This window comes from Gorilla gorilla, chromosome 19 (genome assembly GCF_029281585.2).
Source record: "Gorilla gorilla gorilla isolate KB3781 chromosome 19, NHGRI_mGorGor1-v2.1_pri, whole genome shotgun sequence".
Classification (NCBI taxonomy): domain Eukaryota; kingdom Metazoa; phylum Chordata; class Mammalia; order Primates; family Hominidae; genus Gorilla; species Gorilla gorilla.
The window spans coordinates 20,231,432-20,247,373 of NC_073243.2; the positions used below are offsets into that span (position 1 = coordinate 20,231,432).

Sequence of the window (15,942 nt, forward strand, 5' to 3'; positions counted from 1 at the left end):
CGCTGGCAGATGTGACCCTGTCTGAGCCAGCAGACTAGTTTGGGTCTGAGAAAGGGCCGGAACTGGTCAGGCACTGCAGTTCATGCCTGTAATCCCTATACTTTGGAAGGCCAAGGCGGCAGGACTGCTTGAGGCCAGGAGTTTGGCACCAGCCTGGGCAACATAGTAAGACTCCATCTCTACCAAAAAAAAAAAAAAAAAAAAAAAAAAGGGAGCCAGACGAAAGACCCATTCACAATAAATACAAATATAACTAACACTTCCCGAGCAGCTGCTCAGTGCCAGGTGAAAAATTCTAACGAAGGCTGGGCGCGGTGGCTCACGTCTGTAATGCCAGCACTTTGGGAGGCCGAGGCGGGCGGATCATGAGGTCAGGTCAAGACCATCCTGGCTAACACGGTGAAACCCGTCTCTACTAAAAATACAAAAAAATTAGCCACGCGTGGTGGCACGCGCCTGTAGTCCCAGCTACTTGGGAGGCTGAGGTGGGAGAATGGCGTAAACCCGGGAGGCGGAGCTTGCAGTGAGCCGAGATCATGCCACTGTACTCCAGCCTGGGCTACAGAGCGAGACTCCATCTCCAAAAAAAAAAAAAAAAAAATTCTAATAAAGTAGCCAGGCATGGTGGCTCAGGCCTGTAATCCCAGCACTTTGGGAGGCAGAGGTGGGCAGATCACGAGGTCAAGAGATCGAGAACAGCCTGACCAACATGGTGAAACCCCGTCTCTACTAAAAATATAAAAAATCAGCTGGGCATGGTGGCACATGCCTGTAGTCCCAGCTACTTGGGAGGCTGAGGCAGGAGGACTGCTAAACCCGGGAGGTGGAGGTTGCAGTGAACTGAGATCGTGCCACTGCACTCTAGCCTGGCGACAGAGCAAGACTCCGTCTCAAACAACAACAACAACAACAAAATTCTAATGAAGTAGACATTATTGGTGGGCAAACTAGGCAGATCATGCTGGAAAGGAGAAGCAAAACAACTTGGCTACTACTTGCAGCCAAAGCATCCTAATTAGTATCAGTATCTTCACCAGAGGACATGAAGGGATGATCTACAGGCAGAACTAAGTAAACAGTTTTTCCTAAATCAAGAAAGACACAGGAAAAATCTTAAGGAACTTATAACTTTTATGGGATCCAGTCCTAAAGTAGATTAGACCGATGTAGAATTGTGTCTGGAGACGTTCTCCCCTTCAATTCAATGGGAAGGCTCTTTTCTGGCATGAACTCTCCGATGTCTAATAAGCTCTGAGCACCATCCATAAGCTTTCCCACATTCTTTACATATAAAAGGTTTCTCTCCACTGTGAATTCTCCGATGCTGACTTAGGTATGAGCTTTGACTAAAGGCCTTCCCACACTCATTACACTCATAGGGCTTCTCTCCTGAGTGAATCCTCTGATGCTGAACAAGATGAGCACCCCATCTGAAGGCCTTCCCACATTCATTACATTCGAAGGGTTTCTCTCCTGTATGAATTCTCTGATGCTGACCGAGGTTTGAGCTCTGTTTGAAAGTTTTCCCACAGTCACTACACTTATAGGGTTTCTCTCCAGAATGAACTCTCTGGTGGACAACAAGATGTGAGTTATAAATGAAGGTTTTACCACATTCACTACATTCATGGTCTTTCTTCCCTGTGGGAATTTCCTTATGGATGACAACCATCTGCCTGAAACTTTTCTCCTGGGCAGGGGACCACCTCAGTCTCTCCGCTTTGGGATTTCTCTGCTGCAGTTCTAAGGTACCCTCAGAGGTAACTTCAAATGTAGAGGTGTCAGTAGCAAGTTTTTCTGAGAACACCTGTGATTCCACTTCAGTAATGGGTGGTTGTGGCAATGATCCTTTGTCCTTGGGCTCTGGGCCATCTTCTGTAACAACTGACAGAAAATGTAAATATACCTGTTCTGGATGTATGAAGAAATGACACTTAGATTAAAATGTATATTTCTGGAATGAAAACAAATGCTTAAAAACTACTATATATATGACAAACATTCGAAGAATATTTACTGGATATTGCCAACAGTTATCTCTTGGTGATGGGACTATACAGAGAGGGTTTCTTCTTTTTAATTTCTCCCATTTATCTGCTTTTTTTCCCCTAATTTCTCCATAATGAAACACTAAAGAAGTTTTATTGAAAAAATGAAAGCAATTACAATGCATGGTCTTTTTAGGATTTTTCATATTTTCAAGGAATCAGGGAATGATGTTGTGAAGAAAGGGAAAAACATGAAAGAATCATTAGGGTTAAGGAAAAGGGAGGTTTCTAAAGGCAAAAAAAACTGTGCCCTTCATGGCTCTGCAACCTTCACCTCTTCCCATCCGTTTCCCAGCTGCATCAATCTATAGCCTCTTTAGAGGACTCTCAACTAACTGCCTCCTTTATCAAAGGGAGGACTTCCAGCTCCCTGCCTCCTATCTGCTTGGTGCTCTCTGCCTTTCTCTTCCTTAAAAAGGGAAAAAGAGTGTGTTGCCGGGCGTGGTGGCTCACACCTGTAACCCCAGCACTTTGGGAGGCCAGGGCGGGCGGATCACGAGGTCAGGAGTTCGAGACCAGCGGGGCCAACATGGTGAAACCCCGTCTCTACTAAAAATACAGAAAATTAGCCAGGCATGGTGGCGGGCGCCTGTAGTCCCAGCTACTCAGGAGGCTGAGGCAGGAGCGAGACCCCATCTCAAAAAGGAAAAAAAAAAAAAAAAAAAGAGTGTGTTGCCTTTTTGTTTTTAAATGTCCATAGCACATTTTAAGTTTTATCTGTTGTAATGCTCCCTATAGCCTAAGGAGAACAGAAACCAATTGCTTTAAGATAACTCAAGGTCATTTGACTTTTTTTTTTTTGACAGGGTCTTGCTCTGTTGCCCAGGCTGGAGTGTAGTGGCATGATCTTGGCTCACTGCAACCTCTGCTTCCCTGGTTCAAGTGATTCTCGTGCCTCAGCCTCCCCAGTAGCTGGGATTACAGGTGCGTACCACACCTGGCTAATTTTTGAATTTTTAGTAGAGACAGGGTTTCACCATGTTGGCCAGGCTGGTCTTGAACTCCTGACCCAAGTGATCCGCCTGCTTCAGCCTCCCAAAGTGCTGGGATTATAGGCGTGAGCCACCGTGCCCAGCCAAGATCATTTGATTTTTTAAAAATTCATTTTTTCAGGTTAAATGCTGTGGTTAAAAAAATCTGAAATATGCTTGCTATATATAAAAAAAAAATCACACAATAGCTAGCTTCTTTTTGAAAGTAAAATAATAAAATTGATAAATGAATAGAGGCTTACTAAACAGAAGTAAAGGAGACAAGTAAAAGTCTGGAAAAAAGGCAAGGAAGAAAGAAGAGCTAAGAAGTAGAAACATACTTTTGGGACACAGTCTAATTAATCTCCATTTCTATTTTTTCCCATTTTGTAACTAAGAAGAATTTGATTTTTCAAATGCCTTGGTTTGGTGATAGTGATGGGGGGGCAGTTATGGTGTAAAAGCAAATATCAAGTAGACTCTTCTTGGTTAGCCGCATATTCACAATACGGTCACGAGGCTACAGAGGTCAACAAGGAGAGTTCACGCCCCTGAGGCTCTAAGTCTAGTGTTTGCCGCTGGGAGAGAGGAGAGGTTGTTTGCAGGTATGTATGCAGGCCAAGAAGGAAGTTTCTGTAGTGAATCTGAAGGGTAGAAGGTGAGGGCACACATAAGAGAGTTTCAGATAGGGCTGTTTACGTGAGGAAGAGGTGGTAAACGTGATGACAGGCTGTATCTCACATAGGAGTGCTTTATGGCTTAAAAAGTGTTTTGTGAGGCCTCAGGGAGTTTAAAAAAAAAAAAAAAGGATCTCAAGGCTGGCCTCTAGCTCAGGGCAGAGTTATTATAGACTAGGAGTTAAGTGCAGTGGAGATGATAAGGCATAAGTGAATGAGCTATTTCCTGGTCCTGATTTAGGGCTCTCTAAAGTTAAGAGATGCTGGTCAGGCTTTATATCCAGATAAGACCCAAGTTCAGCTTAATCCTCAGAGCTATCTTATGAGGTAGTTTATTCTTACTCCTAATTTTACGAGTGACGAAACAGGCAAAGTCTCTCACCTAAGAGATAAGAATAGTAAGGCTGTGATGATACCAAACATTTAAGCACCTACTACTATTTACCCTTTACAGGTACTAGGTACTGTGCCCTTTATAGTCCCTCTTTCTCCTCTCCCTCCCCACAGAATCCTGCTCCTCACCACTCTTTGGGAAAGGCTGGGTCTCCTTAGGCTGGAGCTGGATGCTCAGTGCTTCCTGGGCTGCTCCCAGAGATTCCTTCTTCTCCCATGGCTCTTCCTGTGCAGGTCCATGTGCAGGGCCTGGGACCTGGAGGTGATCAGGCACCACTCAGTTTAAATTTTCTTCAAATTACTAGTGTGGTTTCTGTCCCCTGCCTGGACACTTGCAGATGTGACCCTCCTTGGACCAAAGCTTCCAAGGAGACTTTAGAGAGCCTCCTCAGAGTCAGCACAAGGGAAGAAGAGGAGCTAGAGTCTCTTTCTCATTCAGGGCTCGAGGGCAGAAAAGACAGACACAGAAACACATACTAACTGCTCTACCTGGCCCAAGAGAGGTTTGAACTTGGCACCTCCCCCTACAGCTGCCCCTCGGTCCAGCCTGAAGGTCATCAATCTGGCTCCCATAACAGACCAAATCCCCCTTCCCACCTGCGGCTCTGGTTCAAGTCCTTTCTCTAAATCCTCCAGCACAGTCACAGCCTCCTCTCCACTCTTAGGGTGATGTCCCCGCACCCAGGATTGGAGCTCCTCAGGCAGGATGGTCAAGAATTGTTCCAGCACCAGGAACTCCAGGATCTGCTCCTTCGTGTGCTTCTCTGGCCTCAGCCACTCACAGCAGAGTACTCGTAGTTGGCTCAAGGCCTCCCAGGGACCAGGAGTCTCCTGGTAGCGGAGATGCCTGAAGCGTTGGCGGAAGATCTCTTGACTGGTAGAGTGGTTCCCAGGTAGCCTGGTCTCATACTCACAAGACTGTTCCTCTTCCTTTGGTCCCATCATCATCATCTTCTCTTGTCCCTGTGTACCCTGAAGGGCCAGAGTTTCAGCTGCTGTTAGTGATACAGCCATCCTAGTCTGCACTAGCTCTGCAGAAGGCTCATACCAGCTGGAATCTTGCAAGGGCCCCCTGTAACATAAGAAGAAATCATTCCTCTTTTTTTTTTTTTTTTTTTTTTAAGACAGAGTCTTTCTCTGTTACCCAGGCTGGAGTGCAGTGACATGATCTCAGCTCACTGCAACCTCCACCCCCGGGGTTCTAGCGATTCTCCTACTCAGCCTCCCAAGTAGCTGGGATTACAGGCGCCTGCCACCACATCCAGCTAATTTTTTTGTATTTTTAGTAGGGACGGGGTTTTGCCATATTGGCCAGGCTGGTCTTGAACTCCTGACCTCAGGTGACCCACCCGCCTCGGCCTCCCAAAGTGGTAGGATTACAGGCATGAACCACCGCACCCATCCTCCTCTTCTTTTTTCATTCATTAAACATATACATATACTCAACACTACAAAAAGCCAAACCCTGTCCTATGCCCTGTAGTCCCGCTTTTTCTTCCACCCCTCCCCAGAATTCTGCTGCACTAAGTCAATGTTTTTGAGAAACTTGCATTGTGGTAGAAACGGGGATGTAAAGTGGTTTTCTATAATACAACTAATTAAATGCCATTAACAGGAAAAATGTATCAAGAAAAAAAAAGTTCTGGGGGCCTATGGGAAGAAATGACTATTGGAAGAAATAAGTTTGAAGCAAAACCCAAGTTTCCAGATGCAGAGCCCAGAGCCGAACAGCTTTCAGTGCAAGGTGGAATGTGTTGGGGAGGCAGCCTCCTCTGAGATGGCTCCTCCCTGCTTTCAAAAATTTCTGAAGTAGTAGCTACAGCAAAAGAAAAATATAAGTCCCCTTTAAGGAGCTGGATTTCATTCAAATGCCAAAGCCCTATTAAGGGGCAGCTATGAACAAGTCTCGGGTACAGTGGCCTGCGTCAAGGAAATCTAACAGGTGTAAACCAAAAAAGCATCTGAGATAGGTCTCAACCAATTTAGGAGTTATTTTGCTAAGGTTGAGGATGCACCCAGGAAAAAGACACACAAGCCACAGTAGGATCCGTGGCCCGCACTTTTACCAAAGAGGGTTTTGAGGGCTTCAATTTAATGGGGAGAAAGCTGGCAGGAGGAGAAGGAGGAGAGAAGAGGGAGGGTATGTGGTGAGATAAGCGGCCACATTCTTGTGAGGATTTGATTAGAGCTCGCTGAATCCACATGTTGCACGTGAAAAGAGGAAGTCAATTATGAATTTGTCTCGTGCTCAGTAAATCTGCATTTTACACAAGATAAGGTAGACATACAGTAGAGGAAGAAGTCAAATACGCTTTGTTTCTGGGTGGGTGGAGGAACGATTTCTAGTCTTGTCCGGTGAAGCTCGGCTGTTCATTTCCATTGCCAGGGTGAGGGAGGCCACCTGGGGGCATATGTTGCTTTCTATCTTGCAGCTATCGGTTTAGGAACAAAAGGAAAAGCAGTTTTTTCCGTGACTCAGTTTCCAAGCTTAACTTTTCCCTTTGTCATAGTAAGTTTGGGGTCCTGAGATTTTATTTTCCTTTCACACAGGGAAGGAGGTGGAACGCATCAGAGGCCACGAAAGGAGCACAAAGGGGGACCGCTGGCCTAAGACAAAGGAGGCGCGAGGAAAAACGCGGAGCTCGCGTCTCCCAGGGTGATGCCCGGCGGCGCTGGCCCCAGCAAAACTTCTCTACCCCGGCCTCGGGCAGGTGCCCGCCCGGGGAGGGGGCTGTCGTCCAGGCCAGGTACAACTCCCCTTCCCACCCTTCACTCCCTACCCAGGGGTCTCGAGAAAAGAGAAGAGGAACATCAAGACCCCCCTCCACGGCACGTGACGCGACGCAACGCGGGTAGCGGAGCGCGGGCACCGTGGGCAATCTCCACACACAACCGCGGAGCTGCCTGCCAGGCCTGCTCACTGCAGAGCCGCCGCTGCCTGCGGGACGGGCAAAAGCCAAGCCGCGAGGTGGACCTCGGGGAAGCCGCCGCCAACACTCACCTCACAGGACCAGGAGGTTCCATCGGGGCGCTGCCGCGAATCGCGCCACTTACAGCCCACACCCCCAGCTGCAGGTTTGCGCCTGCGCAGGTCGCAGCCTCGGCCTCCAACTCCCAGAATCCTCCTCGCCGCCGGCTTCCGTTCGCGGACTTTGGCCCAGGCGCGTGGTCGCTGCCGAGAGGCTGGGAGCCCGGGAACCGGTTCCTGGACTTGAGCGGAGCGAGGAAGAGCGCGCCGCCTGCACGACTGGACTGGAGCGGCCGGGTGCCCTGGAGGCCCCTGGGAATTGCAGTCCTTGCGCAGGTGGAGAGTGAGCCCTTGTAAGCGGGTGACTTCATGAAGTTTGGGGGGTCTCTTGTGGAATTGTACCTGGAGGGCGGTGCTGGCGGACAGATGTCAGGGAAATTCTGGCCTTGTCCATGGCCTGTGGTAACACTTCTCCATGAGTTCTATTTTCCAATTACCTCTTCCCAGACCTGATGAGAGGGCCACAGCTAAGGAAGACGGTCCCTTCCACGAAAAAATATTCCCCAACCACTAGCCTATAAAATTCCTGGGGCGTAGGGGGAGGGGAGGAGAAAAAAGAATTCTAAGGTTAATTTTATTGCGATGGGGGAAATAGGGGTTGGTGTTTTTTTGTTGTTATTTTTTATTTTATTTATTTATTTGAGACGGAGTCTTGCTCTGTTGCCCAGGCTGGAGTGCAGTGGCGCGATCTTGGCTCACTGCAAGCTCCGCCTCCCGGGTTCACGCCGTTCTCCTGCCTCAGCCTCCTGAGTAGCTGGGACTACAGGCGCCCGCCACCACGCCCGGCTAATTTTTTTTTTTTTTTTTTTGGTAGGAGAGACGGCGTTTCACCATATTAGCCAGGATGGTCTCGATCTCCTGACCTCGTGATCCGCCCGTCTCGGCCTCCCAAAGTGCTGGGTTTACAGGCGCCCGGCCGATTATTTTTTATTTTTTTTTGAGACATGGTGGCCAACATGGTGAAACCCTGTCTCTATTAAAAATACAAAAAGGTTAGCCGGGCGTGGTGGCGGGCACCTGTAGTCCCCACTACTCAGGAGGCAGGAGAATCGTTTGAACCCGGGAGGCAGAGGTTGCAATAAGCTGAGATTGTGCCACTGCACTCTAGCCTGGGCGACAGAGCGAGACTCCGTCTCAAAAAAAAAAAAAAAAAATTAATTAAAAATAAATTTATCTCACTATCAAATTTGCAGGATATTGATTGATCCAGTCTCTCAATACTTTTATAAAATAGCTTAATCCTAGTCTCTCCAAGAAAAATTGTTGTTCAACTGTGTAGTACCATAGTAACAGTTCTCAGATTCTCAGATTATTAAATTTGTTTCTCCAAGATATAGTATCCTTGAAAATGCGCATTAACACGCCCATGGCTGGGGGATATATTATCTTTTTTCCTTCAAAGTGCCATTGATAATTACTGCACGTAGGAGCTATGGATAAAAATAGTTATCATTTGTTGAATGTCTACTACGTGTCTAGAACTATGCCAGGAACTTAATGAAATTGTCTCATTTAGTCTTCACAGTTGCTCCACAAGGGATTGTATTAATGTCATTATCTTGATTTTACAGATGAGAAAACTCAAGACTCAGAAACAATAAAGGTTACAGAGGTGAAATTGACAGAGCCTGAATTTCAGTATGTCAAACTTCAATGTGCCATTATACTTTTAAATCCTACAGAACAGATTGAATCACAACTTCTACTTTTACATGAGAGAAGACAATGGGTCCTATGACTTACTGTCAGTTTCCTTTTCCTGATTTAATTAGCTGCTTCTGTATCTAATTTTGCTAGGAATGGAGGAATAAGGCAAATTCCCTAAACTACATATTGACATTTATACTAATGTGAAAACCTCAAGTCCATTTGCAGACTTTTGGATTAGATTCTGTCCCAGAAAGACATCCACCCTAGAGTTCAGGATATCATACCCATTTTACTGTTCCCCTGGCACAATTCATAGTAAGGAAAAAAAGACAAGGGGAAAGCTATTAGATTCTCGGTGCTGCTAAACAGGACACACAAGGACACCATTTTGTGATGATGATGGTGCTTTATGCAGCTTCCACCATTTACAAGATTTTCCTGTGGTGTGGAACCTCTGATGATAAAGCAAAGGAACTAGAAGCTTATTCCAGTCAAGATTTCTGATTTATCTTGTGGTAAGCATTTGGGAAGGACATATCTGCACATGACCTGAGACTAAGTACTATACACTGAATCAGATGAAAATTGCTCTTAGGAAGCTTACAATTTTCCAAATAGTTATGACAAAAACAGACTCTCCTTCTCTCTTCCTATATGTACATACTGACATCTTTATCATTACTGTCTTCCTAGGGTTATGATTCTGTATGGTTTCTTTGGTGCTGCATTAGACCTGAGTTCTGATTGAAAATTCTTCCACGCTCACTACATTCCAAAACTTTATCTCCAATATGAATTTCCAGATGCCTCACAAGGTCTGAGCTCCATCTGAAGGCTTTCCCATGCTTGTCACATTCATAGGGCTTTTCTCCACTATGAATTCTATGATGTCGAATAAAGTGTGAGCTCTGATTACAAGTCTTTGAACATTCATTGCATTCATAAAGTTTCTTTCCACTGTGAATTCTTTGATGCTGAATAAGTTGTGAGCTCCCCTTCAAATCTTTCCCACACCCAGTGCATTTATAAGGCCTCTCTCTCACCTTGTATGGATTCTCTGATGTTCTGTAAGGACTGAGTTCTGGCCAGGCGCAGTGGCTCACGCCTGTAATCCCAGCACTTTGGGAAACCGAGGTGGGTGGATCAGCTGGGCTCAGGAGTTCGAGACCAGCCTGGCCAGCATGGTGAAAGCCCCTCTCTACTAAAAATACAAAAATTAGCCGGGTGTGGTGGTGGGTGCCTGTAATCCCAGCTAATTGGGAGGCTGGGGCAGGAGAATTACTTGAACCTGGGAGGTGGAGGTTGCAGTGAGCCGAGATCGGGCCACTGCACTCCAGCCTGGCAGCAGTGTGAGACTCCGTCTCAAAAAATAACAAACAAAAAAGACACCAGAGGGCTTTGGGTCCCTCTCTCTCTGCCATGTGAGGACCCTGTGAGAAGGCAGCCGGGGAGCTCTCACCAGAACCTGACCATGTTGGGCCCTCGTCACAGCCTTGCAAGCCTCCAAAACTGAGAAAATAAATTTCTGTTGTCTGGCATCCAGTCTACGGTATTTTGTTACGGCAGCCCAAGCTAAGACAGAGGAAAACTGGGGGCTGATGCGAGGGTGGGGACTTTAGGTAGAAGGACCTCACGTCAAAAGTCAAAGCTAAAAATTCTGGAACGAGCCAGGAAGGCATCAGGATGTCTCATTTTATTTGCTAGAGGCATCTTTTGGGGGGTGGGGCGGTGGGTGGGTGGAAGGAGATGTGGCCAGTGAGCCTCTGACTTTTAATTGAGTTATTTCAAAACAAGGAACAGAGGGCCGGATGTGGTGGGTCGTGCCTGTAATTCCAGCACTTTGCGAGGCCGAGGCCAGTGGATCACCTGAGGTCAGGAGTTCAAGACCAGCCTGGCCAACATGGTAAAACCCTCTCTCTACTAAAAATACAAAATTAGCCTGGCGTGGTGGTGGGCACCTGTAATCCCAGCTACTCGGGAGGCTGAGGCAGGACAATAGCTTTAACCCGGGAGGCGGAGGTTACAGTGAGCCGAGATGGCGCCACTGCACTCCGGCTTGGGCAACAGAGCAAGACTCCGTCTCCAAAAACACACACACACACAAAACCCAAAACGGAACAGAGGCAGTTCTATATTCCAGAGGGATTGATTTGTGATGCCTGCTCAAAACTCAAGAAGCCACCACCCTGATACTCATCAAACCCCGGAGAAATTTCGTTTTTAGAGTGTCAGAAGGCCCCATGAATAACCTTCCAGTCACTGAAGGAGGTCCTTACTCAGCAAGCCCCGGTCTCCTTCACTCTCCTGCACTCGTGCCTCGCAGATGGCCTCATGCGCGGACTGGCGGTCCAGCCTCCCGGGGACACAGCCCGGGCGCACCCCGCGCCGCCTCTGGCCACTGAGGCGGTCCTCGAGGCGCCGGGCTAGGGAAAGCCTCCCCGGCCGTCAAGGCTGGGATAGCGCCGGGGGATCGGGGCGGGGTGCGTGCGCCGAAAGGGCCTCAAAGCTGTAGGGCTGGACGGCACAAAGGGGCGCAAGGCACGGAGACCAGGCAGAGGGGACAGCTAGCGGCTCGGCGGGACGGGCGGGCCCCGACGCCCAGCTCCAAATGCGTGGCCGCTGTGGGAGCTCGTCTCCAGGCGCCCATCAGTCTTCCCCTCACTCGGCGCTACCTTGGCGGCCGCGCCCATGCTATTCCCGCCCCAACTAGTAGTCAGGAGGGGCCGCGGGCAGCGCTCGAGATGCTCATTGAGAGGACTTCCCGCCTGCGGGCTCTCTGCTCGACGCCACTCCCGGCCCCGCTCCGGGCGGCCCGCCTCACCACTCCCGGCCCCGCTCCCGGGGGCCCGCCTCACCACTCCCGGCCCCACTCCGGGCGGCCCGCCTCACCACTCCCGGCCCCGCTCCCGGGGGCCGCCTCACCACTCCCGGCTTCCCGGGGCTTGGGCCCGCACCATCGAGTCGAACCGAGTCCTCATGTTTTCCTAGACAAGCCGCTGGGGGAGAGGGGAAACACTTCTGGCCCATGTGAGCCGCCGTCTCGTGTGGTGTCTGAGGGGCGTCTACCTGGAGTCACTGAGCCGACCAAAAAGGGAAAAGGCCAGTGCCTGTCCGGGAAGAGCTCAGCCTAGTGGGGCGGGCGACAAGTTACAGTTGCTGCCTTACGATGGCCGTGGCCCGTGGAGGCACTAGACCCTCACCAGGGGTCTGTCAGGAAAGGCGGGCAGATACGTGAGGCCTGAACAGGAAGGAACTGGGAGACCCAAGACTGTACCGCCAAGACCGCTTTCGAGTCGGGCCGACCGGAATTTGAATTCGTTTCTTCACTTACTAGTTGTGAGTCTTTGGGCCAATTTGCCTTTCTAGAGCGTAGTTTCTTATTTATAAAACAGGGTTAACAGTTGCATTCACTGAGGTAAATACAAGAGAAAATTGATGTTAAGTGCTTATCACGGTACCCAACACATAGCAAGTACTAAAAAGTGATGGAGCTAGGTACGGAGGGAGCAATCTTCACAGAGGGAGCAGCTCGTGGAAAGGCCACAGGGCAAGAGGGCGGTGCCTACGTTCTTCGGGAACTGCAGAGAGTTCATGGGTAAATAATAGGAAGGAAAGGTAAGTACTTTGCAGAAAGCCTTCCCCAACTAGGTGAGACTCCCCGCTGTAGTATCATATGCCTCTCCTTTTTGGCACTTATGGTTGCAACTTTACTAATGATTCTAATTAGTTTCTCTTCTACAATTATAAGCTCCATCAGGCCAGAGACTTGTCCATTTATGCTCACCCTGCTTTGTAGCACCCGCTGCTTAACACATATTAAAAGCTCGATAAGGCTGGGCGAGGGGGCTCACGCCTCTAATCCCAGCACTTTGGGAGGCCGAGGCGGGTGGATCATGAGGTCAGGAGTTTGAGACCAGCCTGACCAACATGGTGAAACCCCCTCTCTACAAAAAATACAAAAATTAGCCGGGTGTGGAGGCACACACCTGTAATCCCAGCTACTCAGGAGGCTGAGGCAGGAGAATCACTTGAACCCGGGAGGCAAAGGTTGCAGTGAGCTGAGATTGCACCACTGCACTCCAGCCTGGGCGACAGAGCGAGACTCCGTCTCAAAAAACAAAAAAAGCTCAATAAATATTTACAGCACAAGTGAATAAATGGGGTCGCATCAGAATATATATGTCACAATAAGGACTTTGGACTTCAGGCTGAAGTTAGTGGGAAATCACTGTGGAAATTTAGAGAGGGGGGTGGCACTATCAGATTTGTTCTGAAGGAAGAACATTCCAGCTGCCCTGTAGAGAAGGGTTGGAATCAGGGAGGCATGTTAGGAGGCTGCGATAATAGTACAAGCAAGAGATGATGGTGGCCTCACTCTAAGGGTGTTAAAAATCAAGACAAGTGAGGCCTGGTGGGGTGGCTCACACCTGTAATCCCAGGACTTTGGGAGGCCAAGGCAGGCAGATCACCAGGAGTTTAAGACCAGGCTGGCTAACATGGTGTTAGCTGGGTGTACTGGCATGCACCTGTAGTCCCAGCTCCTCCCAGCTCCTCAGGAGGCTGAGGCAGGAGAATCACTTGAACCTGGGAGGCGGAGATTGAAGTGGGCCGAGATCATGCCACTGCACTCTAGCCTGGGCAACAGAGTGGGACTCCATCTCAAAAAAAAAAAAAAAAAAAAAATCAAGACAAGTGGACTATATTGGCAGATTACTGGCTAGCATTCACTTATTCTACCATAGTCATGTGCTCCCTCCCTCAGGGATGGTAGTGACAGTCTTATTTCCTATTGATACAGGATTTTTTTCCTTGATTCCTTCGTGGGACTCGAGACAGGGGTGCCCTGTTTACTCAGCCCACTGTGCTCAACCTCTTGCAGGAGTGTGCAGGTGAATGAGCAAGTGCAGGATCTGGCTGGCCACTACAGGCACCAGCATGAGCAAGCTCTTTGCGGGGCCTGTGACCAGACCAGGCATGAGAAAACGACTGCAGGATCTAGCTGGCTGCTCTGGGCAGCTGCAGGAGCAAGCTCCATTTGGGGTCTGCGGTGCTGCCCAAGTGGGGGTGCCTGTGATCCCAAATCCCCAGAGGGAGTGTTACAGTGCTCTCTTAGCGCCACTGTTTGAGGATGGCTGTGTGTTAACAGCTCAGCTGGCCCCTAGCCCCATTGCGTGGGGTGGCTACCTGCCACTGGTGAGGGCAAAGGGTGAGTGTGACAGCCTTTTGGGTAGCCAAACTTGGTGGGTCCCAAGCTCTTGTCTGGCATCCAAAAAGAATGAGGTTGTGTGGAACACTTGAAGGATGGTGAAGGTGGAGGATTTTACAGAGTGATCACAGTGGCTCTCAGCGGAGAGGGGAGCTAGAGAGGGGGTAGAAAGGGCAGGTCATCTTCTCCCCAAAGTCTGGCCATTTCTTCCCGAAAGTCTGGCCATCTCTCTCATCTACTGACTGAGTCTGGGGTCTTTATAGGCACAGGATGAGGGTGGGGCAGCCATAGGTATTTTTGGAAAAGGCAACATTTGGTAAGAAGACATTATTCAGAAAGAACCAATCAGGAGGGAGTAAGCAAACAGGAATAGAAGTTCTCACTTTGGGCTATGGGTTTCAGGCTTTTCGGCTCAAAGATGGGGTTTCACTGGGGGCCTGCCACATCTGCTTAGAATTTCTCAACTTCCTGTCTTGCCTCTATCACTATCAAGTATTTATATGAAGAAACCTCTCCTAAGCCACATTCCGATCACCCCTCTTCCTCAAAGAGATTATCAGACTCTGACTTTTTCTCAGTTTTGGTCCTCTTGGAGTTTGGTTCTTTAGCTGTTTAAAATCTTATGAAGGCAAACTTTGATCATTTAGGCTCTTTTCTCAAAGTTCTAAAGTAGACTGCTCCCTAACAGGTAGGTTTTATTTTGTGGAATTCAGGTTTACAAATTGGACATTACTACATTAGCTTCTGCTACCTATAAAAGCTTTGAATAGGTGGGCTTTTATTTCATGAATTACCTGATAATCTGAAAATTAACTCTTTTGTCCTCCTTCAGCCCCCACTAAAGTGAGGTCAGCTCAGGCAATGCAGCAGAAATTCACCTGGAAGCAAGCGAGGCTGGGGCCCAGAACCCCCCTGGGCTGGGCCATGCTTCCAGTCCAGTTCCCATCTTTTATGGATGCCTAGCCCTGACCCTCAGAGGACCCTGGGTGAGGCCTGGAGGAGCCCCTCTTCCCAAATAGACTTCATTTGTCCCTTGAGGCTCAGCTCACTGCAGTTAACTAACTAATGAGTAACTCAGTGTAAGAACACACAATGCTAATTATTATAATTAATTATAATAGTGATAGTCATTAAAACAAGGAACTTCTGCCCAGCACTACAAGTGACTCACAGCCATTATCTCAGCTGATAAACAGCTGGGAGAAAGATACTCTTTCTTCCTTTTGACCCGTGAAGAAACTGAAGCTCAGAGAGGTTAAGGGATTTATCTACGGCTGCACAGGGACCCTCCTTCAGGTCTCTCGGACTTGTATCCACCCCACCTCTCTGCCCCCTCTCCTGCCTCTCCTTTCCAGAAGGTTCTAGGTCCCAGGAACTCCAAGGCTCAACCCAAGGATAGAGATCCAAGGTCCTGCCGGGGCAGTCAGGAGGCCTTACGGCATGCCCTCTCCTGTGGCTTCCTTCTCAGCCGAGTTCTGTGCTGCTCTAAGCTGGGGGAGCCTACTCCCCAAGAAGCAGGACACCCGGAAGGTGTTTCCCCCTGGCTTTGAGGCTGGTTATACAATTGCTTTCCTCCAGCAGATTAACATTTGCTAATGGGGCCTGGCGCGGTGACACCAACGTAGGGTTGCTCTCTGCATGCCTGTGCTGTGGGGTTGGTGGTGGGGGCAAGGCAGTGGTGGGGGCAAGGTCAGGGCAGTGAGTGAGGTCGCCTGTGGTCATCCTCCACTGTGCTGGGGGGTTGTCATCTCTCGGGGCTTAGCACTTGTTGGGGATGGGTGAAGTCCAGTCCCGAGTCACAGTGTGTGTTGGGGGAGGTTGCTGATATTCATAGCCCTGTATGTTTGAGTAATGACAATATCCACCTCCACCTTCAGGGTGAGGAGCTGTTGGCCTATCTGTGTCTGTCTGTCTGTCTGTCATCTGTACCTGTCTCTCTGAGGGAAAGAAGGCAGGCCCCAGGGTCTTT

At 49.0% G+C, this 15,942-nt stretch overlaps 2 protein-coding genes across 5 annotated transcripts in view; one reads left to right on the forward strand and one right to left on the reverse strand.

Annotated features, from left to right (window-relative positions):
• The window catches only part of ZFP3 (ZFP3 zinc finger protein), a 36,647-nt gene extending 26,962 nt beyond the window's left edge, over positions 1 to 9,685 (forward strand). Inside the window, exons 3-5 of one of the 3 annotated variants that reach the window (XM_063700546.1) lie at positions 6,640 to 7,410; positions 8,689 to 8,861; positions 9,461 to 9,685. The gene's annotated coding sequence lies outside the window, so the exon portion shown is untranslated. The remainder of the gene's footprint in view (positions 1 to 6,639; positions 7,411 to 8,688; positions 8,862 to 9,460) is intronic. The other 2 variants (XM_055367233.2, XM_055367232.2) reach the window with 2 other exon arrangements.
• Positions 1,114 to 7,636, reverse strand: ZNF232 (zinc finger protein 232). 2 transcript variants are annotated; one of them, XM_019013699.3, is made up of 4 exons: positions 7,091 to 7,636; positions 4,687 to 5,161; positions 4,219 to 4,345; positions 1,114 to 1,884 (listed from the first exon to the last, which is right to left on the reverse strand). In XM_019013699.3, the coding sequence occupies exons 1-4, from the start codon at positions 7,426 to 7,428 to the stop codon at positions 1,202 to 1,204; spliced, it is 1,623 nt and encodes a 540-aa protein (XP_018869244.2). In that variant the 5' UTR covers positions 7,429 to 7,636; the 3' UTR covers positions 1,114 to 1,201. The 2 variants fall into 2 exon arrangements, with proteins under 2 accessions (XP_018869244.2, XP_018869243.2); XM_019013698.3 differs by having other exon boundaries at positions 1,114 to 1,911; positions 7,091 to 7,635.
• Positions 9,686 to 15,942: the final 6,257 nt, after the last annotated feature.

What these genes read in the sequence shown, in the direction of transcription:
- ZNF232 (XM_019013698.3), bottom strand. Translation starts at nt 7,428, where the DNA reads ATGAAGTCACCCGCTTACAAGGGCTCACTCTCCACCTGCGCAAGGACT. An exon ending in GACTTGAACCAGAGCCGCAG is followed by an intron (nt 4,346 to 4,686) that starts GTGGGAAGGGGG and finishes GATCACCTCCAG; the next exon opens with GTCCCAGGCCCTGCACATGG. An exon ending in CCAGCCTTTCCCAAAGAGTG is followed by an intron (nt 1,912 to 4,218) that starts GTGAGGAGCAGG and finishes TCATACATCCAG; the next exon opens with AACAGGTATATTTACATTTT.